Source organism: Oncorhynchus keta, chromosome 27 (assembly GCF_023373465.1).
Source record: "Oncorhynchus keta strain PuntledgeMale-10-30-2019 chromosome 27, Oket_V2, whole genome shotgun sequence".
Classification (NCBI taxonomy): domain Eukaryota; kingdom Metazoa; phylum Chordata; class Actinopteri; order Salmoniformes; family Salmonidae; genus Oncorhynchus; species Oncorhynchus keta.
The window spans coordinates 12064375-12087537 of record NC_068447.1 but is presented as its reverse complement, the minus strand read 5'-3'; the positions used below and the strand labels follow the sequence as shown (position 1 = coordinate 12087537).

General features: G+C 42.4%; 1 protein-coding gene across 3 annotated transcripts; it reads right to left on the bottom strand.

Annotated features, from left to right (window-relative positions):
- Positions 1 to 809: 809 nt before the first annotated feature.
- On the bottom strand, positions 810 to 21660 carry LOC118375450 (tyrosine-protein phosphatase non-receptor type 7-like). 3 transcript variants are annotated; one of them, XM_052481693.1, is made up of 11 exons: positions 13712 to 13830; positions 13527 to 13585; positions 12883 to 13018; positions 12384 to 12573; positions 12202 to 12286; positions 12009 to 12094; positions 11559 to 11696; positions 9089 to 9199; positions 5671 to 5828; positions 3449 to 3562; positions 810 to 2445 (listed from the first exon to the last, which is right to left on the bottom strand). In XM_052481693.1, the coding sequence occupies exons 3-11, from the start codon at positions 12999 to 13001 to the stop codon at positions 2295 to 2297; spliced, it is 1152 nt and encodes a 383-aa protein (XP_052337653.1). In that variant the 5' UTR covers positions 13002 to 13018; positions 13527 to 13585; positions 13712 to 13830; the 3' UTR covers positions 810 to 2294. The 3 variants fall into 3 exon arrangements, with proteins under 3 accessions (XP_052337653.1, XP_052337652.1, XP_052337651.1); XM_052481692.1 differs by lacking the exons at positions 13527 to 13585; positions 13712 to 13830 and adding an exon at positions 21492 to 21660; XM_052481691.1 differs by lacking the exon at positions 13527 to 13585 and having other exon boundaries at positions 13712 to 13819.
- Between the last annotated feature and the right edge of the window lie 1503 nt (positions 21661 to 23163).

The window sequence follows — 23163 nt, the reverse complement described above, 5'->3', positions numbered from 1 at the left end:
GTAAGTCGCTCTGGATAAGAGCGTCTGCTAAATGACTTAAATGTAAATGTAAATGTAGAAGCAATAAAACTGGCCTTCTTTAGACTAGTTGAGTATCAGGAGCATCAGCATTTGTGGGTTCGATACAGGCTCAAAATGGCCAGAAACAAAGACCTTTCTTCTGAAACTCGTCAGTCTATTCTTGCTCTGAGAAATGAAGGCTATTCCATGCGATAAATTGCCAAGAAACTGAAGATCTCGTACAATGCTGTGTACGACTCCCTTCACAGAACAGAGCAAACTGGCTCTAACCAGTAACCCCGGTGCACAACTGAGCAAGAGGACAAGTACATTAGAGTGTCTAGTTTGAGAAACAGACGCCTCACAAGTCCTCAACTGGCAGCTTCATTAAATAGTACCCGCAAAACACCAGTCTCAACGTCAACAGTGAAGTGGCAACTCCGGGATGCTGGCCTTCTAGGAAGAGTTGCAAAGAAAAAGACATATCTCAGACTGGCCAATAAAAATAATAGATTAAGATGGGCAAAAGAGCAGACACTGGAAAGAGGAACTCTGCCTAGAAGGCCAGCATGCCAGAGTCATCTCTTCGCTGTTGACGTTGAGACTGGTGTTTTCCATAAAAAATCAGCCACAATAGTCATTTACAACGTCAACAATATCTACACTGTATATCTGATCAATTTTATGTTCATTTAATGGACAAAAAATTAGCTTTTCTTTCAAAAACAAGGACATTTCTAAGTGACCGCAAACATTTGAACTGTGGTGTATGTATTTTGTCTTCAGAATGTCAAATGAACTGCAATTAATTAAAGCCAAGGGCATAACATATTTATTATCAGGGTAGCAAATATGGACAAAATGAGTATTCATGAATTTCAATACAATTCAAACCAGTCCCACGTGCCCATAAAAATGCTGAAATAACTGTCACAGTCAAGGGGATGAGATTGCCACAGACAGCACATGAGCAGAGTTCCAGAATCTTGTTCTCCCATACAGAAAGACAGAGTTCCAGAATCTTGTTCTGCCATACAGAAAGACAGAGTTCCAGAAGCTTGTTCTCCCATACAGAAAGACAGAGTTCCAGAAGCTTGTTCTCCCATACAGAAAGACAGAGCTTCAGAAGCTTGTTCTCCCATACAGAAAGACAGAGTTGCAGAATCTTGTTCTGCCATACAGAAAGACAGAGTTCCAGAATCTTGTTCTCCCATACAGAAAGACAGAGTTCCAGAAGCTTGTTCTCCCATACAGAAAGACAGAGATCCAGAATCTTGTTCTCCCATACAGAAAGACAAAGTTCCAGAATCTTGTTCTCCCATACAGAAAGACAGAGTTCCAGAATGTTGTTCTCCCATACAGAAAGACAGAGTTCCAGAAGCTTGTTCTCCCATACAGAAAGACAGAGTTCCAGAAGCTTGTTCTCCCATACAGAAAGACAGAGCTTCAGAAGCTTGTTCTCCCATACAGAAAGACAGAGTTGCAGAATCTTGTTCTGCCATACAGAAAGACAGAGTTCCAGAATCTTGTTCTCCCATACAGAAAGACAGAGTTCCAGAAGCTTGTTCTCCCATACAGAAAGACAGAGTTCCAGAAGCTTGTTCTCCCATACAGAAAGACAGAGATCCAGAATCTTGTTCTCCCATACAGAAAGACAAAGTTCCAGAATCTTGTTCTCCCATACAGAAAGACAGAGTTCCAGAATCTTGTTCTCCCATACAGAAAGACAGAGTTCCAGAAGCTTGTTCTCCCATACAGAAAGACAGAGTTCCAGAATCTTGTTCTCCCATACAGAAAGACAGAGTTCCAGAATCTTGTTCTCCCATACAGAAAGACAGAGTTCCAGAATCATGTTCTCCCATACAGAAAGACAGAGTTCCAGAATCTTGTTCTCCCATTACAGAAAGACAGAGTTCCAGAAGCTTGTTCTCCCATACAGAAAGACAGAGTTCCAGAATCTTGTTCTCCCATTACAGAAAGACAGAGTTCCAGAAGCTTGTTCTCCCATACAGAAAGACAGAGTTCCAGAATCTTGTTCTCCCATACAGAAAGATAGAGTTCCAGAAGCTTGTTCTCCCATACAGAAAGACAGAGTTCCAGAATCTTGTTCTCCCATATAGAAAGATAGAGTTCCAGAATCTTGTTCTCCCATACAGAAAGACAGAGTTCCAGAATCTTGTTCTCCCATACTGAAAGACAGAGTTCCAGAATCTTGTTCTCCCATACAGAAAGACAGAGTTCCAGAATCTTGTCCTCCCATACAGAAAGACAGAGCTTCAGCTGGGCTTTCACTGTCACCACGTTTCTCCTGTAGTACTGCCAGTCTGGACAGGAACAGGGACTGGGCTCTCTGAGCCACAGTCTGTGTTCACCAGCTGTCGGCTGTACTGGGCCAGGGTAAGGTACAGGAACTGGTACTGCTCACTGGTCTGTATCATACCACCCCTGACAAAACAAACAATCAATCAATCAATCACATATATTTTATAAAGCCTTTTATACATCAGCAGTTGTTAGAAAGTGATTTACAGATACCCAGCCTAGAACCCCAAAGAGCAACACAGATACCCAGCCTTGAACCCCAAAGGCAACACAGATACCCAGCCTAAAACCCCAAAGAGCAACACAGATACCCAGCCTAGAACCCCAAAGAGCAACACAGATACCCAGCCTAGAACCCCAAAGAGCAACACAGATACCCAGCCTAAAACCCCAAAGAGCAACACAGATACCCAGCCTAAAACCCCAAAGAGCAACACAGATACCCAGCCTAGAACCCCAAAGAGCAACACAGATATCCAGCCTAAAACCCAAAAGAGCAACACAGATACCCAGCCTAAAACCCCAAAGAGCAACACAGATACCCAGCCTAAAACCCCAAAGAGCAACACAGATACCCAGCCTAGAACCCCAAAGAGCAACACAGATATCCAGCCTAAAACCCCAAAGAGCAACACAGATACCCAGCCTAAAACCCCAAAGAGCAACACAGATACCCAGCCTAGAACCCCAAAGAACAACACAGATACCCAGCCTAAAACCCCAAAGAGCAACACAGATACCCAGCCTAGAACCCCAAAGAGCAACACAGATATCCAGCCTAAAACCCCAAAGAGCAACACAGATACCCAGCCTAAAACCCCAAAGAGCAACACAGATACCCAGCCTAGAACCCCAAAGAACAACACAGATACCCAGCCTAGAACCCCAAAGAGCAACACAGATACCCAGCCTAAAACCCCAAAGAGCAACACAGATACCCAGCCTAGAAGCTCCACATCCAAGATCCCTATCACTACAGCACTTTTTAAATAACTCAAGACAAATTTCAAATGTATTGTTTGAAGCAAGGTGCTCACTTGATATTTTACTTGATAGAAACAGAGTTTGATTGACACGTGCCTGGCACTTTACTACCAGCAGCAGGGCAGTGTGTTGTAGCTAGTACCTGTCGAGGCGTAGCTTGCAGACGATTCCAAGCACGTCAGCCTTACTGGTGTGTTTTAGCTGCAGGCATCCAATGCTGCTGGCGATGAAACAACCTGTTCTACCAATCCCTGCACTGTAGTGGAGAGCATATGACAAATTAAGTCAAGTAGAGTCACAGCATGTCTGACTCCAACCGGATCCTCCTGACAACCTGTTTTACCAATCACTGCACTGTAGTGGAGAGCATATGACAAATGAAGTCAAGTAGAGTCACAGCATGTCTGACTCCAACCGGATCCTCCTGACAACCTGTTCTACCAGTCACTGCACTGTAGTGGAGAGCATATGACAAATGAAGTCAAGTAGAGTCACAGCATGTCTGACTCCAACCGGATCCTCCTGACAACCTGTTCTACCAGTCACCCCTTTTTAAAATGTGAAAGGAACGTGAAGGCAGCCAGGGGTCTTTGTTATAAACAACACAGACAGAGAAACACGTGATGGAGACACTGGAAATCCAAAGAGTCTCCAGACAACGGTCCTAAATTAGCAGAGCAGAAATTTGACGAACTGACTTGTTGGAAAGGACACGTATCTATTCTCCAGTCTCTGCTACAGTATTTGCCTGCAATACACAGTCCACATACAGAACATACACGTATCGAACACAACACAACATTAATTCCATAGCATTCGCATTTGTCGTCTGTAAGTGAACTCAAGCTAGTCGCGGTGAATCATTATTGTGAGAAGTTAATTCTGACTGACATGGTCTGTGAAATGGAGTGTCCCTTAAGGGTGTCCACATACTTTTGTATATATACTGTATAAACACACAGGAAGCGAGAACTGTACAATTAGCCTCGGACTGTTTTCTTATCAAGGACATTCTATAACATATGCCGATGTTAGTTCTCTCACATTTACCAAAGTGACAGTTAATGAGAGCCAGTGTTAAGGGTTGTGTTAATGAGAGCCAGTATTAAGGGTTGTGTTAATGAGAGCCAGTGTTAAGGGTTGTGAGAGCCAGTGTTAAGGGTTGTGTTAATGAGAGCCAGTGTTAAGGGTTGTGTTAATGAGAGCCAGTGTTAAGGGTTGTGTTAATGAGAGCCAGTGTTAAGGGTTGTGTTAATGAGAGCCAGTATTAAGGGTTGTGTTGATGAGAGCCAGTATTAAGGGTTGTGTTGATGAGAGCCAGTGTTAAGGGTTGTGTTGATGAGAGCCAGTATTAAGGGTTGTGTTGATGAGAGCCAGTGTTAAGGGTTGTGTTAATGAGAGCCAGTATTAAGGGTTGTGTTAATGAGAGCCAGTGTTAAGGGTTGTGTTAATGAGAGCCAGTGTTAAGGGTTGTGTTAATGAGAGCCAGTATTAAGGGTTGTGTTAATGAGAGCCAGTATTAAGGGTTGTGTTAATGAGAGCCAGTATTAAGGGTTGTGTTGATGAGAGCCAGTGTTAAGGGTTGTGTTGATGAGAGCCAGTATTAAGGGTTGTGTTGATGAGAGCCAGTGTTAAGGGTTGTGTTGATGAGAGCCAGTGTTAAGGGTTGTGTTGATGAGAGCCAGTATTAAGGGTTGTGTTAATGAGAGCCAGTGTTAAGGGTTGTGTTAATGAGAGCCAGTGTTAAGGGTTGTGTTAATGAGAGCCAGTATTAAGGGTTGTGTTAATGAGAGCCAGTGTTAAGGGTTGTGTTAATGAGAGCCAGTATTAAGGGTTGTGTTAATGAGAGCCAGTATTAAGGGTTGTGTTAATGAGAGCCAGTATTAAGGGTTGTGTTAATGAGAGCCAGTGTTAAGGGTTGTGTTAATGAGAGCCAGTATTAAGGGTTGTGTTAATGAGAGCCAGTGTTAAGGGTTGTGAGAGCCAGTGTTAAGGGTTGTGAGAGCCAGTGTTAAGGGTTGTGTTAATGAGAGCCAGTGTTAAGGGTTGTGTTAATGAGAGCCAGTGTTAAGGGTTGTGTTAATGAGAGCCAGTGTTAATGGTTGTGTTAATGAGAGCCAGTATTAAGGGTTGTGTTAATGAGAGCCAGTGTTAAGGGTTGTGTTAATGAGAGCCAGTGTTAAGGGTTGTGTTAATGAGAGCCAGTGTTAAGGGTTGTGTTAATGAGAGCCAGTGTTAAGGGTTGTGAGAGCCAGTGTTAAGGGTTGTGTTAATGAGAGCCAGTGTTAAGGGTTGTGTTGATGAGAGCCAGTGTTAAGGGTTGTGTTAATGAGAGCCAGTGTTAAGGGTTGTTTTAGTGTGGACCTGCAATGGACGATGGTGGTTCCTAGGCCGGGGTGGGACTGCTTGTCTTCCTCCACGTCCGCCACCAGTCTGAGCAGAGGTCCAGTACAGTCTGGAGTCTGGTGGTCTGGCCATGTGGAGTACCAGTAGTGCCTCACCTGCCTGCTCTCTGAGCCCACCTGTAGGACACATTGTTGTTAGTAAGTTAACTGCTTCATTCATCCATCCATCCGTCCCTTCGTTCATCCATCCATCCATCCGTCCCTTCATTCATACATCCATCCATCCATCCATCCCTTCGTTCATCCATCCATCCCTTCATACATCCATCCATCCCTTCATTCATACATCCATCCCTTCATACATCCATCCCTTCATTCATCCATCCATCCCTTCATTCATCCATCCATCCCTTCATTCATACATCCATCCATCCCTTCATACATCCATCCATCCCTTCATACATCCATCCATCCCTTCTTACATCCATCCATCCCTTCGTTCATCCATCCATCCCTTCATACATCCATCCATCCCTTCATTCATACATCCATCCATCCCTTCATACATCCATCCATCCATCCATCCCTTCATTCATACATCCATCCCTTCATCCATCAATCCATCCCTTCATTCATACATCCATCCCTTCATCCATCAATCCATCCCTTCATTCATACATCCATCCCTTCATCCATCAATCCATCCCTTCATTCATACATCCATCCATCCCTTCGTTCATACATCCATCCATCCCTTCATTCATACATACATCCATCCCTTCATTCATCCATCCATCCCTTCGTTCATACATCCATCCATCCCTTCATACATCCATCCATCCCTTCATTCATACATCCATCCAACCCTTCATACATCCATCCATCCCTTCATTCATACATCCATCCATCCATCCCTTCATACATCCATCCATCCCTTCATTCATACATCCATCCATCCCTTCATACATCCATCCATCCATCCCTTCATTCATACATCCATCCATCCCTTCATACATCCATCCATCCCTTCGTTCATACATCCATCCAACCCTTCATACATCCATCCATCCCTTCATTCATACATCCATCCATCCATCCCTTCATACATCCATCCATCCCTTCATTCATACATCCATCCATCCCTTCATTCATACATCCATCCATCCATCCCTTCATACATCCATCCATCCCTTCATTCATACATCCATCCAACCCTTCATACATCCATCCATCCCTTCATTCATACATCCATCCATCCATCCCTTCATACATCCATCCATCCCTTCATTCATACATCCATCCATCCCTTCATACATCCATCCATCCATCCCTTCATTCATACATCCATCCATCCCTTCATACATCCATCCATCCCTTCATACATCCATCCATCCCTTCATTCATACATCCATCCATCCCTTCATACATCCATCCATCCATCCCTTCATTCATACATCCATCCATCCCTTCATACATCCATCCATCCCTTCATTCATACATCCATCCAACCCTTCATACATCCATCCATCCATCCCTTCATTCATACATCCATCCATCCCTTCATACATCCATCCATCCCTTCATTCATACATCCATCCATCCCTTCATACATCCATCCATCCCTTCATACATCCATCCATCCCATAATTCATACATCCATCCATCCCTTCATACATCCATCCATCCATCCCATAATTCATACATCCATCCATCCCATAATTCATACATCCGTCCATCCCTTCATACATCCATCCATCCCTTCATACATCCATCCATCCCTTCATACATCCATCCATCCCTTCACACATCCATCCATCCCTTCATACATCCATCCATCCATCCCTTCATACATCCATCCATCCCTTCATTCATACATCCATCCATCCCTTCATCCATCCATCCATCCCTTCATTCATACATCCATCCCTTCATTCATACATCCATCCATCCCTTCATCCATCCATCCATCCCTTCATTCATACATCCATCCCTTCATTCATACATCCATCCATCCCTTCATCCATCCATCCATCCCTTCATACATCCATCCATCCATCCCTTCGTTCATCCATCCATCCCTTCATTCATACATCCATCCATCCCTTCATACATCCATCCATCCCTTCATTCATACATCCATCCCTTCATACATCCATCCCTTCATTCATCCATCCATCCCTTCATTCATACATCCATCCATCCCTTCGTTCATCCATCCATCCCTTCATTCATACATCCATCCATCCCTTCATCCATCCATCCATCCCTTCATACATCCATCCATCCATCCCTTCATTCATACATCCATCCATTCCTACATTCATCCATCCATCCCTTCATTCATACATCCATCCATCCCTTCGTTCATCCATCCATCCCTTCATTCATTCATCCATCCATCCCTTCATTCATACATCCATCCATCCCTTCATTCATACATCCATCCATCCCTTCGTTCATCCATCCATCCCTTCATTCATACATCCATCCATCCCTTCATCCATCCATCCATCCCTTCATACATCCATCCATCCATCCCTTCATTCATACATCCATCCATTCCTACATTCATCCATCCATCCCTTCATTCATACATCCATCCATCCCTTCGTTCATCCATCCATCCCTTCATTCATTCATCCATCCATCCCTTCATTCATACATCCATCCATCCCTTCATTCATACATCCATCCATTCCTACATTCATCCATCCATCCCTTCATTCATACATCCATCCATCCCTTCATTCATACATCCATTCCTACATTCATCCATCCATCCCTTCATTCATCCATCCATCCATTCATTCCTCCATCCATCCCTTCATTCATACATCCATCCATTCCTACATTCATCCATCCATCCCTTCATTAATTCATCCATCCATCCCTTCATCTATCCATCCATCCATCCATTAATTAATCCATCCATCCCTTCATTAATTCATCCATCCATCCCTTCATTCATACATCCATCCATTCCTACATTCATCCATCCATCCCTTCATTAATTCATCCATCCATCCCTTCATCTATCCATCCATTCATTCATTCATCCACCCATCCATCCCATCATTAATTCATCCATCCATCCATCCATCCATCCCTTCATTCATACATCCATCCCTTCATTAATTCATCCATCCATCCATCCCTTCATTAATTCATCCATCCATCCCTACATTAATCCATCCATCCATCCATCCATCCATCCATCCATCCATCCATCCATCCATCCATCCATTCATTCATTCATTCATTCATTCATTCATTCATTCATCCATCCCTTAATTCATTTATCGGTCCATCCATGCATTCATTTATTCATCCATCCATCCCTTCTTTCATTCAGAAGTGTTTAAGTTCTGAAACTGGTGTAACCCAGAGCTTTTACTGGCATTATGAGATGTTCAGACAACAATAACCTACTATCTCACCTGAATAATTATGTCTCGAATTGTGTAGCCATCACATTCTTTCACAATGGCCACTCTGAGCTCAAAACTGCCATAGCTGCCCTCCTTCTCTGGCCAGTAAAGCTCACACTTCTGAAACACAGAACACACTTTCTGTATACTTCAGACATGACCCAAAGTCTCTAACAAGGATTTTATAAACCATCTCTGCTTTATCACCAATGGGTCTGTCAAAGGAAACCCGTTAGACTTCAAGATTTATTGACACATCAATCTAAGAAACAGAATAAAGAAATTGCCATCAAAATCTGTCAGTTTAAGGTAGAGATATCTTTTTACATGGGCTGTGTGTCTCAACCCACTGCATCCGCCTATGTCGGCCTTTCCCATCTGCGGTGGAAGGTGGCCGAGCCACAGCCGTGTTTGTCAGACCATGAGACTTCCCATCTGCGGTGGAAGGTGGCCGAGCTACAGCCGTGTTTGTCAGACCATGAGAGAACCCATCTGCGGTGGAAGCTGGCCGAGCTACAGCCGGGTTTGTCTGACCAGGAGACATCCCATCTGTGTTGGAAGGTGGCCGAGCTACAGCCGTGTTTGTCAGACCAGGAGACAACCCATCTGCGGTGGAAGGTGGCCGAGCTACAGCCGTGTTTGTCAGACCAGGAAACAACCCATCTGCGGTGGAAGCTGGCCGAGCAACAGCCGGGTTTGTCAGACCAGGAGACAACCCATCTGCGGTGAGACAACCCATCTGCGATGGAAGGTGGCCGAGCCACAGCCGTGTTTGTCAGACCATGAGACTTCCCATCTGCGGTGGAAGGTGGCCGAGCTACAGCCGTGTTTGTCAGACCATGAGACAACCCATCTGTGTTGGAAGGTGGCCGAGCTACAGCCGTGTTTGTCAGACCAGGAGACAACCCATCTGCGGTGGAAGCTGGCCGAGCTACAGCCGTGTTTGTCAGACCAGGAGACAACCCATCTGCGGTGAGACAACCCATCTGCGATGGAAGGTGGCCGAGCCACAGCGGTGTTTGTCAGACCAGGAGACATCCTGAAAATTGGTCTTCTCACGAAAACGTCCATGCAAATTAATAGGACCACTCGGTCCTCAGAAATAAAATCGTTGACCTCCACAAGTCTGGTTCATCCTTGGGAGCAATTTCCAATGCCTGAAGGTACCACGTTCATCTGCACAAACAATAGTACGCAAGTATAAACACCATGGGACCACACAGCCGTCATACCGCTCAGGAAGGAGACACGTTATGTCTCCTAGAGATGAACGTACTTTGGTGAAAAAAGTGCAAATCAATTCCAGAACAAAAGCAAAGGACCTTGTGAAGATGCTGGTTCAAAAGTATTTATATCCCCATAAAACGAGTCCTATATTGACATAACTTGAAAGGCCGCTCAGAAATGAAGAAGCCACTGCTCCGAAACCTGCCATAAAAAAGCCAGACTATGGTTTGCAACTGCACATGGGGAAAAAGATCGTACATCAAACAAAAATATAACTCTTTGGCCATAATGACCATCGTTATGTTTGGAGGAAAAAAGGGGATGCTTGCAAGCCGAAGAACATCATCCCAACTGTGAAGCACGGGGGTGGCAGCATCATGTTGTGGGTGTGCTTTGCTGCAGGAGGGACTGGTGCACTTCACAAAATAGATAGCATCATGGGGTAGGAAAATTATGTAGATATATTGAAGCAACATTTCAAGACATCTGTCACAAAGTTAAAGCTTGGTCGCAAATGTGTCTTCCAAATGGACAATGACCCCAAGCATACTTCCAAAGTTGTGGCAAAATGGCTTAATGACAACAAAGTCAAGGTATTGGAGTGGCCATCACAAAGCCCTGACCTCAATCCCATAGAAAATGAGTGTGTGAGCAAGGAGGCCTACAAACCTGACTCAGTTACACCCGCTCTGTCAGGAGGAATGGGCCAAGATTCACCCAATTTATTGTGGGAAGCTTGTGGAAGGCTACCTGACACTTTTGACCCAAGTTAAACAATTTAAAGGCAATTGACTGTATGTAAACTTCTGACCCACTGGAAATGTGATGAAAGAAATAAAAGCTGAAATAAATAATTCTCTCTACTATTATTCTGACATTTCACATTCTTAAAATAAAGTGGTGATCCTAACTGACTTAAGACAGGGAATTTTTATTTGGATTAAATGTCAGGAATTGTGAAAAACTGTGTTTAAATGTATTTGGCTAAGGTGTATGTAAACTTCTGACTTCAACTGGACATGTACATATATATTTATTTTTTGTTTTACATAAAGGGGTCCTAAAAGTTGAAATCAAATAGCTAAATACACTAAATGAAATAGCTAAAGGTGGGGGGGTGTTCTACTAAGCTGACATATGGATTGTTTTAACAACCTCTACTAGCGTAGTAGAACCCCCCCCCCACACACACACACACACAGCTTAGACTTTTAGAGGTTAGGAGAGAAATGGAAGCAGGATGGGATTTCACCTCCTTCTTCTCCTTCAGCTTGGTGATCATGACAATGGTGGTGGATCTCTCCTGCCACACCATCTCCCAGAAGTCGTGCACGGTGTTGAGCATGGGGCCCTGGGTGGCGATGTAGGCGCTAGGTGCACCGTTGTAACCCTGCGTGGGCGACAGCAAGATATGTGGCTGTGTCATTTCCACTTTGACTTCCTGTGGGTTTCCTTGGTTGACATCATGATACGCCCACGTAAATCAACTATATCACTCTCCACATCCTTAACATTCTCTGTGCAATGCGTATGCTATACTTTCACACAACCTTCTATATACATTTTTATGACCTTTTTGCATGACTTCATGTTCACCTACTTACACTTCTTCATCCCCATAAGGGTCTAGAATGACTTTAAGTCTGCGTAACTTAAACACAGTTAAAAACCAATGACCCTCTTAATTACAGGTGGTTCTAACCTTTATGTAGTTAGCGTTGATGTATCTCCCAGTATCACCCGCCTCCTCTGCTGCGGGGTTCCTCAGACACACACGGGTCTCAGGATCTGGTTAAACATGATTAGAGTTTATACATAGGTTATTATATTGTCTGGGTGCCAGTGTGTTTCAGCATTCATCAACTTATGCTTATCAACTTTACTTAGTCACTCACTTGGCAGTATGGTCTTGTATCTGTCCTTTAAAGCTCGTCCTGGAATATCCAGCTCTGAAGGGTTCACAAAGTTTGGAGGAATTTTCTGTTGGAAAAAACGGACAGGCTTAAGGTCCAGATTTAACTTGATCCTGCTTGCAGTCAATTGTCTGCACATAGTAACAGTTACAGTAGATGCCAACCTGGTACTCTGAGTTCAGCCTGCTGGTCTCTTCAGACGCCTCCTGCAGCTGAGAGGGGGTCAGAGGGCGTGTGGAGGTCCTCAGCAGGTGGAGGATGGTCTCTCTGGGAGTGGAGATGGAGCATAGGGTCTCCACTGCTTCCAGACTGAGACTGCTCACGCCCAGCACCAGGGACACATTGGATCCCCGTCTGAGGATGATTGGAACCACAGAGAGGACAAAACGATCAAGGACTCTATATGCATTTACGTAATGTATCACTTATAGTTTATCATAAAATATATTTAGATTTGTTAAAACATTTTTTTGGTTACTGCATGATTCCATACGTGTTATTTCATAGTTTTGATATCTTCACTATTATTCTACAATGTAAAAAAATCGTAAAAATAAAGAAAAACCCTTGAATGAGGAGGTGTGTCCAAACTTTTGACTGGTACTGTAGTTTATCATGGCCTTGATGACAGTACTGTGAGTTGAATATCATGGATGTGTGTACCTCTCCTGGAGCCGGACTGTTTTGCGAGGGGCTGTGGCAGCAGGGCAGGAGGCTGACTGGTCGTTGTCCACAGGGTGTGATGTTGATGATGATGATGTGGATTCTACTGACTCACTCATGGTGCTGTGTTGAATTACTGGTTGAATTGAGTGAAAACAATCCCAAGACAGAGAGAGAGAGAGAGACAGAGACAGAGACAGAGACAGAGACAGAGACAGAGACAGAGACAGAGACAGAGACAGCGAGAGACAAAGAGGGAGGAGAGAGAGAGAGACAGATAGGGAGGGAGGGAGAGAGGGAGGGAGGGAGAGAGGGGAGGAGAGAGAGAGAGAGAGAGAGAGAGAGAGAGAGAGAGAGAGAGAGAGAGAGAGAGGAAGGGGGAGAGCGAGAGAGAGGGGGAGGGAGGGAGAGAGAAAGAGAGGGAGGGAGAGAGAAAGAGAGGGAGGGAGGGGGAGAGAGGGAGAGGGGGAGGGAGGGAGGGAGAGAGAGAGAGAGGGAGGGAGAGAGAAAGAGAGGGAGGGAGGGGGAGAGAGGGAGAGAGGGAGAGAAGGGGAGATATCACATTATTCCCTTATTATGCCTACACAGTGAACACACCACAAAAGTAATTCAATTCAGATGGAATTTAAAATATTTCACCCTACTTGTCAACTCTTCTTGTCAAAAGAACAGCAGTTAATGAAAGATCTCACATCCCCTGAAACTGACATTCACAACACATGACACGCAGTAGAGAAACACCATTGACTAAACATTTATTTTTCAGATCATCAGACATCATTTCTCTCCTTTGTTGCCTGATTGTCGCTAAACTAGGATCTATCCATACCTGAATCCTGGTCTGTCAACATGTCAGAGTAATCCTAAACCAAATGAAATGTCTGCCATTGACATGAACCAACCACAATGAGAAACAGAAAGAGAGGGAGAGGGAGAGAGAGAGTAACACAGTGAGAAGTAGAGAGAGAGCAGGCACAGACATGCAGTCTTTTTGACACAGTGACTCAGTATGTTAGTAGCTAGCCTCTTCTTTGGCTTCAGGTGCACATGTCTAAACGTGAGAGTGGATCAATCACTGAGAAGTTCCTGGAGGGAAAAGAAGGGAGAGAATGTTGTAAAGCTGGTGTTGTAAAGCTGGTATTGTAAAGCTGGTATTGTAAAGCTGGTGTTGTAAAGCTGGTGTTGTAAAGCTTTTATTGTAAAGCTGGTGTTGTAAAGCTGGTGTTGTAAAGCTTTTATTGTAAAGCTGGTGTTGTAAAGCTGGTGTTGTAAAGCTGATATTGTAAAGCTGATATTGTAAAGCTGGTATTGTAATGCTGATATTGTAAAGCTGGTGTTGTAAAGCTGATATTGTAAAGCTGGTGTTGTAAAGCTAATATTGTAAAGCTGGTATTGTAAAGCTGGTGTAGTAACGCTGGTCTTGTAAAGCTGATATTGTAAAGCTGGTGTTGTAAAGCTGATGTTGTAAAGCTGGTGTTGTAAAGCTGGTATTGTAAAGCCGGTATTGTAAAGCTGGTAGTGTGAAGTGGATGTTGTAACACTGATATTGTAAAGCTGGTGTTGTAAAGCTGGTGTTGTAAAGCTGATATTGTAAAGCTGGTGTTGTAAAGCTGATGTTGTAAAGCTGGTGTTGTAAAGCTGGTATTGTAAAGCCGGTATTGTAAAGCTGGTAGTGTGAAGTGGATGTTGTAACACTGATATTGTAAAGCTGGTGTTGTAAAGCTGGTGTTGTAAAGCTAATATTGTAAAGCTGGTGTTGTAAAGCTGGTATTGTAAAGCCGGTATTGTAAAGCTGGTAGTGTGAAGTGGATGTTGTAAAGCTGGTGTTGTAAAGCTGGTAGTGTGAAGTGGATGTTGTAACGCTGATATTGTAAAGCTGGTGTTGTAAAGCTGGTATTGTAAAGCTGGTGTTGTAAAGCTGGTGTTGTAAAGCTGGTAGTGTGAAATGGATGTTGTAACACTGATATTGTAAATCTGGTGTTGTAAAGCTGGTGTTGTAAAGCTGGTATTGTAAAGCCGGTAGTGTGAAGTGGATGCTGTAAAGCTGGTATTGTAAAGCTGGTGTTTGAAAGCTGGTATTGTAAAGCCGGTATTGTAAAGCTGGTGTTGTAAAGCTGGTGTTGTAAAGCTGGTGTTTGAAAGCTGGTGTTGTAAAGCTAATATTGTAAAGCTGGTATTGTAAAGCTGGTGTAGTAACGCTGGTCTTGTAAAGCTGATATTGTAAAGCTGGTGTTGTAAAGCTGGTGTTGTAAAGCTGATATTGTAAAGCTGGTGTTGTAAAGCTGATATTGTAAAGCTGGTGTTGTAAAGCTGGTATTGTAAAGCCGGTATTGTAAAGCTGGTAGTGTGAAGTGGATGTTGTAACACTGATATTGTAAAGCTGGTGTTGTAAAGCTGGTGTTGCAAAGCTATTATTGTAAAGCTGGTATTGTAAAGCTGGTGTTGTAAAGCTGGTATTGTAAAGCCGGTATTGTAAAGCTGGTAGTGTGAAGTGGATGTTGTAACACTGATATTGTAAAGCTGGTGTTGTAAAGCTGGTGTTGTAAAGCTAATATTGTAAAGCTGGTATTGTAAAGCTGGTTGTTGTAAAGCTGGTATTGTAAATCCGGTATTGTAAAGCTGGCAGTGTGAAGTGGATGTTGTAAAGCTGCTGTTGTAAAGCTGGTAGTGTGAAGTGGATGTTGTAACGCTGATATTGTAAAGCTGGTGTTGTAAAGCTGGTATTGTAAAGCTGGTGTTGTAAAGCTGGTATTGTAAAGCTGTTATTGTAAAGCTGGTGTTGTAAAGCTGATATTGTAAAGCTGGTGTTGTAAAGCTGATATTGTAAAGCTGGTGTTGTAAAGCTGGTGTTGTAAAGCTGGTATTGAAAAGCTGATATTGTAAAGCTGGTATTGTAAAGCTGGTATTGTAAAGCTGGGGTTGTAAAGCTGGTATCGTAAAGCCGGTATTGTAAAGCTGGTAGTGTGAAGTGGATGTTGTAAAGCTGCTGTTGTAAAGCTGGTAGTGTGAAGTGGATGTTGTAACACTGATATTGTAAAGCTGGTGTTGTAAAGCTGGTATTGTAAAGCTGGTGTTGTAAAGCTGGTATTGTAAAGCCGGTATTGTAAAGCTGGTAGTGTAAAGTGGATGCTGTAAAGCTGGTATTGTAAAGCTGGTGTTTGAAAGCTGGTATTGTAAAGCCGGTGTTGTAAAGCTGGTGTTGTAAAGCTGGTGTTGTAAAGCTGGTATTGTAAAGCTGGTGTTGTAAAGCTGTTGTTGTAAAGCCGATGTTGTAAAGCGGATGTTGTAAAGCGGATGTTGTAAAGCTGGTGTTTGAAAGCTGTTTTTTTTGCCAATAGGTGAATCAGTAGAGTCATTCCTCAGTGACTCTAGGCTCAAGGCAGCTGCAAATATGCAATGATTTATTCATCATACTAACATAAACGTTCGCATACAGTATATTTGCTGATGAAGTCCTTGAAGCGGGATTGTATGACAGAAATAAATAACGTACCAAATAAACAAAATAGAAATAATCCCAGAGAAGTACAATGCCTTACATTCACGTATTACCAATGTTGTATTACAGCCAGAATTTTCACCCCATGATGTCAACGTGGAATAGTGGTTTTCATTAATATATATATATATATTTTTACTAATGAATGAAAAATGAAGGAATTGAATGTCTTGAGTCAATAAGTATTTAACCCCTTTGTTGTGGCAATCCTAAGCACGTTCAGGAGTGAAAATGTGCTTAACAAGTCACATAATTGTCACGGTTTTCATGTGGTGAAGGAGAGTCGGACCAAACTGCAGCGCGTATATTGTGATCCATGTTTATTTACACAACATAACACGACTCCAAAACACAAACTCTACAATACAATAAACGTAGTGAAAACCGAAACAGCCTTAACTGGTGCAAACTAACACAGACTAAGGACATCAAGACACTCAGGACAATCACCCACAATACAACCAAAGAATATGGCTGCCTAAATATGGCTCCCAATCAGAGACAACGATAAACACCTGCCTCTGATTGAGAACCACTTCAGACAGCCATAGACTCTCCTAGAACACCCCACTAAGCTACAATCCCACTAAGCTACACACCACATACAAAAACCCATGTCACACCCTGGCCTGACCAAATACATAAAGAAAAACACAAAATACTTCGACCAGGGCGTGACAATAATAAGTTGCATGGATGGACTCTGTGTGCAATAATATTGTTTAACATGATTTTTTAGTGACTACCTCATCTCTGCACCCCACACATTCAATTTATCTGTAAGGTCCCTCAGTCAAGCAATGAATTCCAAACACAGATTCAACCACAAAGTGTAGGGAGATTTTCCAATGCCTCACAAACAAGGTAATCTATTGGTAGATGGGTAATAAAATAAAAAAAGCAGACATTGAATATTCCTTTTGAAGTGAAGTTATTCATTACACGTTGGATGGTATCAATACACCCAGTCACTACAAAGATACAGTCCTTCCTGACTCAGTGTATCAATACACCCAGTCACTACAAAGATAAAGGCGTCCTTCCTGACTCAATTGCTATGAGCCAAAGGTGACTTTAAAACAGTCACAGAGTTTAATGGCTGTGATAGGAGAAATCTGAGGATGGATCAACAACATTAGTTACTCCACAATACTAACCTAACGGACACAGTGAAAAGAAAAGATCCTGTGCAAGATACAAATATTCCAAAACATGCTTCCTGTTTGCAACAAGGCACTAAAGTAAAACTGCAAAAATGTGGCAAAGCAAATCACTTTTTGTCCTGAATACAAAGTGTTATGTTTTTGGGGAAAATCCAATGCAACACATCACTGAGTACCACTCTTCATATTTTCAAGCATAGTGGTGGCTGCATCATGTTATGGGTATGTTTGTCATCGTTAAGGACTGGGAAATTTTTCAAGAATAAAAAAGAAATGGAATGAAGCTAAGCACAGGCAGAATTCAAGAGGAAACCTGGTTCAGTCTGCTTTCTACCAGACACTGGGAGATGATGTTGTAAAGCTGGTATTGTAAAGCTAATATTGTAAAGCTGGTATTGTAAAGCTGGTGTTGTAAAGCTAATATTGTAAAGCTGGTATTGTAAAGCTGGTGTTGTAAAGCTAATATTGTAAATCTGGTATTGTAAAGCTGGTATTGTAAAGCTGGTATTGTAAAGCTGGTGTTGTAACGCTGATATTGTAAAGCTGGTGTTGTAAAGCTGGTGTTGTAAAGCTAATATTGTAAAGCTGGTGTTGTAAAGCTGGTGTTGTGAAGCTGGTATTGTAAAGCTGATATTGTAAAGCTGGCATTGTAAAGCTGGTGTTGTAACGCTGATATTGTAAAGCTGGTGTTGTAAAGCTGATATTGTAAAGCTGATATTGTAAAGCTGGTGTAGTAAAGCTTGTATTGTAACGCTGATATTGTAAAGCTGGTGTTGTAAAGCTGATATTGTAAAGCTGATATTGTAAAGCTGGTGTTGTAAAGCTGATATTGTAAAGCTGGTGTTGTAAAGCTGATATTGTAAAGCTGATATTGTAAAGCTGGTGTAGTAACGATGGTCTTGTAAAGCTGGTGTTGTAAAGCTGGTGTTGTAAAGCTGGTGTTGAAAAGCTGATATTGTAAAGCTGGTATTGTAAAGCTGGTATTGTAAAACTGGTGTTGTAAAGCTGGTATTGTAAAGCTGGTGTTGTAAAGCTAATATTGTAAATCTGGTATTGTAAAGCTGGTATTGTAAAGCTGGTATTGTAAAGCTGGTGTTGTAAAGCTAATATTGTAAAGCTGGTATTGTAAAGCTAATATTGTAAATCTGGTATTGTAAAGCTGGTATTGTAAAGCTGGTATTGTAAAGCTGGTGTTGTAACGCTGATATTGTAAAGCTGGTGTTGTAAAGCTGGTGTTGTAAAGCTAATATTGTAAAGCTGGTGTTGTAAAGCTGGTGTTGTGAAGCTGGTATTGTAAAGCTGATATTGTAAAGCTGGTATTGTAAAGCTGGTGTTGTAACGCTGATATTGTAAAGCTGGTGTTGTAAAGCTGATATTGTAAAGCTGGTATAGTAAAGCTTGTATTAAAGCTTGTAAACGCTGATATTGTAAAGCTGGTGTTGTAAAGCTGATATTGTAAAGCTGATATTGTAAAGCTGGTGTTGTAAAGCTGATATTGTAAAGCTGGTGTTGTAAAGCTGATATTGTAAAGCTGATATTGTAAAGCTGGTGTAGTAACGATGGTCTTGTAAAGCTGGTGTTGTAAAGCTGGTGTTGTAAAGCTGGTGTTGAAAAGCTGATATTGTAAAGCTGGTATTGTAAAGCTGGTATTGTAAAACTGGTGTTGTAAAGCTGGTATTGTAAAGCTGGTATTGTAAAGCTGGGGTTGTAAAGCTGGTATCGTAAAGCCGGTATTGTAAAGCTGGTATTGTAAAGCTGGTATTGTAAAGCTGGTGTTGTAAAGCTGGTGTTGTAAAGCTGGTATTGTAAGCATAGGCAGAATTCAAGAGGAAACCTGTTTCAGTCTGCTTTCTACCAGACACTGGGAGATGAAGTCACCTTTCAGCATGACAACAACCTAAAACACAAGGCAACACAAGGCGACATCTACACTGAGTGTACCTGTGTACCTGAGTGGCTGAGTTACAGTTTTGACATACAGGTAAATCTACTTGAAAATCTATGGCAAGACCTGAAAATGCAAAAGATCAACAACGAATTTGACAGATGTTTAAGAATTTTGAAAAGAATAATGGACAAATGTTGCGCAATCCAGGTGTGGAAAGCTCTTAGAGACTTACCCAAAATGACACCTGTAATCACTGCCAAAGGTGCTTCTACAATGTATAGACTCTTTCTAAATTTGCCAACATTTCTAAAAACATGTTTTCACTTTGTCACTATGGGGTATTGTGAGTAGATGGGTGAGAAAAATACATCAACGTAATCAATTTTGAATTCAGGCTGTAACACAACAAAAGGAGAATACATTCTGAAAGCAAATAGTAAAAATGTAAATAGCTTTCAAGTTTGATATGAGCTCAAAAGCATTTTCAAAGAAAATATATATATTTTTTTCAAATAAAAATATAAACATTTAAAATATAAATAAGACTTCAGTGACTAATTAGAATATTAAATGATGAAGAGGTGATGTGTTTATTTATAGTTAAGCAATAAGGCCAGAGGGGCTGTGGTATATGGCCAATATACCATGGCTAATGGCTGTTCTTAAGCACGATGCAACGCGGAGTGCTGGAATACAGCTCTTAGCCGTGGTATATTGGCCATATGCTCACCCAGTTATCATCCAGAAGGTCAGTACAGGTCAAAACAGGTGCATCAAAGCTGGCATCGAGAGACTGAAAAACAGCTTCTATCTCAAGGCCATCAGACTGTTAAATAGCCATCACTAGCACGTCAGAGGCTGCTGACCTATATACATAGACTTGAAATCACTGGCCACATTAATAAATGGAACACTAGTCACTTTAATAATGTATATATATACTGTATTCCATACTATTCTACTGTATCTTAGTCTATGCTGCTCTGACATTACTCATCTCATATGTATATACTGTATTCCATACTGTTCTAATGTATCTTAGTCTATGCTGCTCTGACATTACTCATCTCATATGTATATACTGTATTCCATACTATTCTACTGTATCTTAGTCTATGCTGCTCTGACATTACTCATCTCATATGTATATACTGTATTCCATACTGTTCTAATGTATCTTAGTCTATGCTGCTCTGACATTACTCATCTCATCTGTATATACTGTATTCCATACTATTCTACTGTATCTTAGTCTATGCTGCTCTGACATTACTCATCTCATATGTATATACTGTATTCCATACTATTCTACTGTATCTTAGTCTATGCTGCTCTAACATTACTCATCTCATATGTATATACTGTATTCCATACTATTCTAATGTATCTTAGTCTATATATTCTTAATCCCATTCCTTTACTTAGATTTGTGTGCATTGGGTATATGTTGTGTAATAGTTAGACAACTTGTTAGATACTGCTGCACTGTTAGAGCTAGAAGCACAAGCATTTCTCTACACCCACAATAACATCTACTAATCATGTGTACGTGACCAATAAAACGTGATTTGATTTGATTTGACATACCACAAACCCCCCAGGTGACTTATTTCTATTATAAACTGGTTGTCAACATAATTAGAACAGTAGAAATACATATTTTGTCATACCTGTGATATGCGGTCTGATATACCACGGCTGCAGGCCAATCAGCATTCAGGGCTCAAACCACCCAGTTTATAATTATTACATATAGCACAACAACAAAAAATATGGTAAGGAAGCTCAGAACATAACCGTACGCCGTACTGTAATGATGGAAGACTGAGCTGAAATCATGCATCAGCTGGGCTGAAACGCTGCCTCAGACTGACTAGCGAGTCTTCCATGTTCTTGGCGAAAAAGTGAGGTTAATTCCAAGTGATATGATGACGGGGTAAACATTATAACAAGCTGAAGACAATCTGTAGTTTATCTGCAGACATACAGTACAGTATGCATATGCCTCTTGGTTGTCACTATCACACTGTCAATGAGATAGGCCAAGCAGGTAACTCACCAAGGGGACTGCAGTCGAAGTTGGCCCTCAGTTATCGCCTCTCTCCTTGTGTTCCTGTGTACTGTTTGGATGTGTGTTGGACCAAGGTCTCAGTCCAGATGAGCCAGCAGCACAGACACAGGCAGGTTTGACTCTTTACTGCTTGGCTTTAGGGAAGCTTATGAGACAATCATTTTTTTCTTCCTTTTTTCTACCTCTCCACCGCTTCCTCTCTACCCACCCACCCACTCATACTCTCATACCCTCCTTTCCACACACGCACACGCACACGCACACGTACACAAACACACACAACATTCAAGGCTGCCTCACCCCTGCAGACTCAGTGCCACTGGCTTTGTGTAACCTCCAAGGAGAGCACAGTAACCTCAAATGTGAATTTTATGTTGGCTATTATTTTCTCTACAGCAACAAGGGACCAATGTCCACAATTACACCGATACAACCATTGAGTGAATAATATACAATGTCAAATGTAAGAGCCCTATTGCAAGTATTTTCTCATTTCATCACAGTGTCTCCACAGTGCAAAAGTGAATAACAGTCGCTGTGGGCGAAATGGTCTAATGTTTATGAAATTGTCGTGAAAATAAGCATTGCTGTGATGGAAACAGCTGGGTGACAAAGTGAATAGCAGGGTTATTTTATTCATTCATTTATTTAGCCTTTATTTAACCAGGTAAGTCATTGATACCAGTGGTCCTTCTGTGGCTCAGTTGGTAGAGCATGGGGCTTGTAACGCCAGGGTAGTAGGTTCTTCCTGGACCAAACGCTGAATGTATGCACACATGACTGTAAGTGGCTTTGGATAAAGCGTCCCTAAATGGCATATATTATACCACATGATCTTTTACATGAACAACCTGAAATACATCAATAATGTTGATAGAACACGGGTATTAGTCTTCTTCCTGTAGAAACGCTGAATAGTTTCCTATTATGGGGCGGCTGATAAAGGTCCCTGTAGTCGGCCCTTCTCCTTGTTCGGGTGGTGTTCGGGTGGTGTTCGGGTGGTGTTCGGGTGGTGTTCGGGTGGTGTTCGGGTGGTGTTCGGGTGGTGTTCGGATGGTGTTCGTGGTGTTCGGGTGGAGTTTGGGTGGTGTTCGGGTGGTTGGTGTTCGGGTGGTGTTCGGGTGGGGTTCGGGGGGTTCGGGTGGTGTTGGGGGTGGTGTTCGGGTGGTGTTCGGGTGGGTTCGGGGGGTGGTGTTCGGGTGGTGTTCGGGTGGGGTTCGTGGGGTTCGGGTGGTGGGTGGGGTTCGGGTGGGTGGTGTTCGGGTGGGGTTCGGGTGGTGTTCGGGTGGTGTTCGGGTGGTGTTCGGGTGGTGTTCGGGTGGGGTTCGGGTGGGGTTCGGGTGGTGTTCGGGTGGTGTTCGGGTGGTGTTCGGCGGTCGACGTCAACGGCTTTCTAGTCACTACCCATCCATTTTTCTGAGTCGTTTTGTTTTGTCTGACTACACACACACGTGTTTTACAGTCCCTCATTACAATACCTATTTAACCATCTGACATACATTTCTGTTCTGTCTGTGATATTTCATGTCATTAAGTGGTTGTGGTTGTGTTAGAGTTGTGTTGTATGTTCCTATTTGGAATTTTGCTTTATTCTTTGAGTAGAACTCAGTTGGATTACTCAATACCTGTGTCCTGCACCTGACTCCGCTTTCACTCTGCA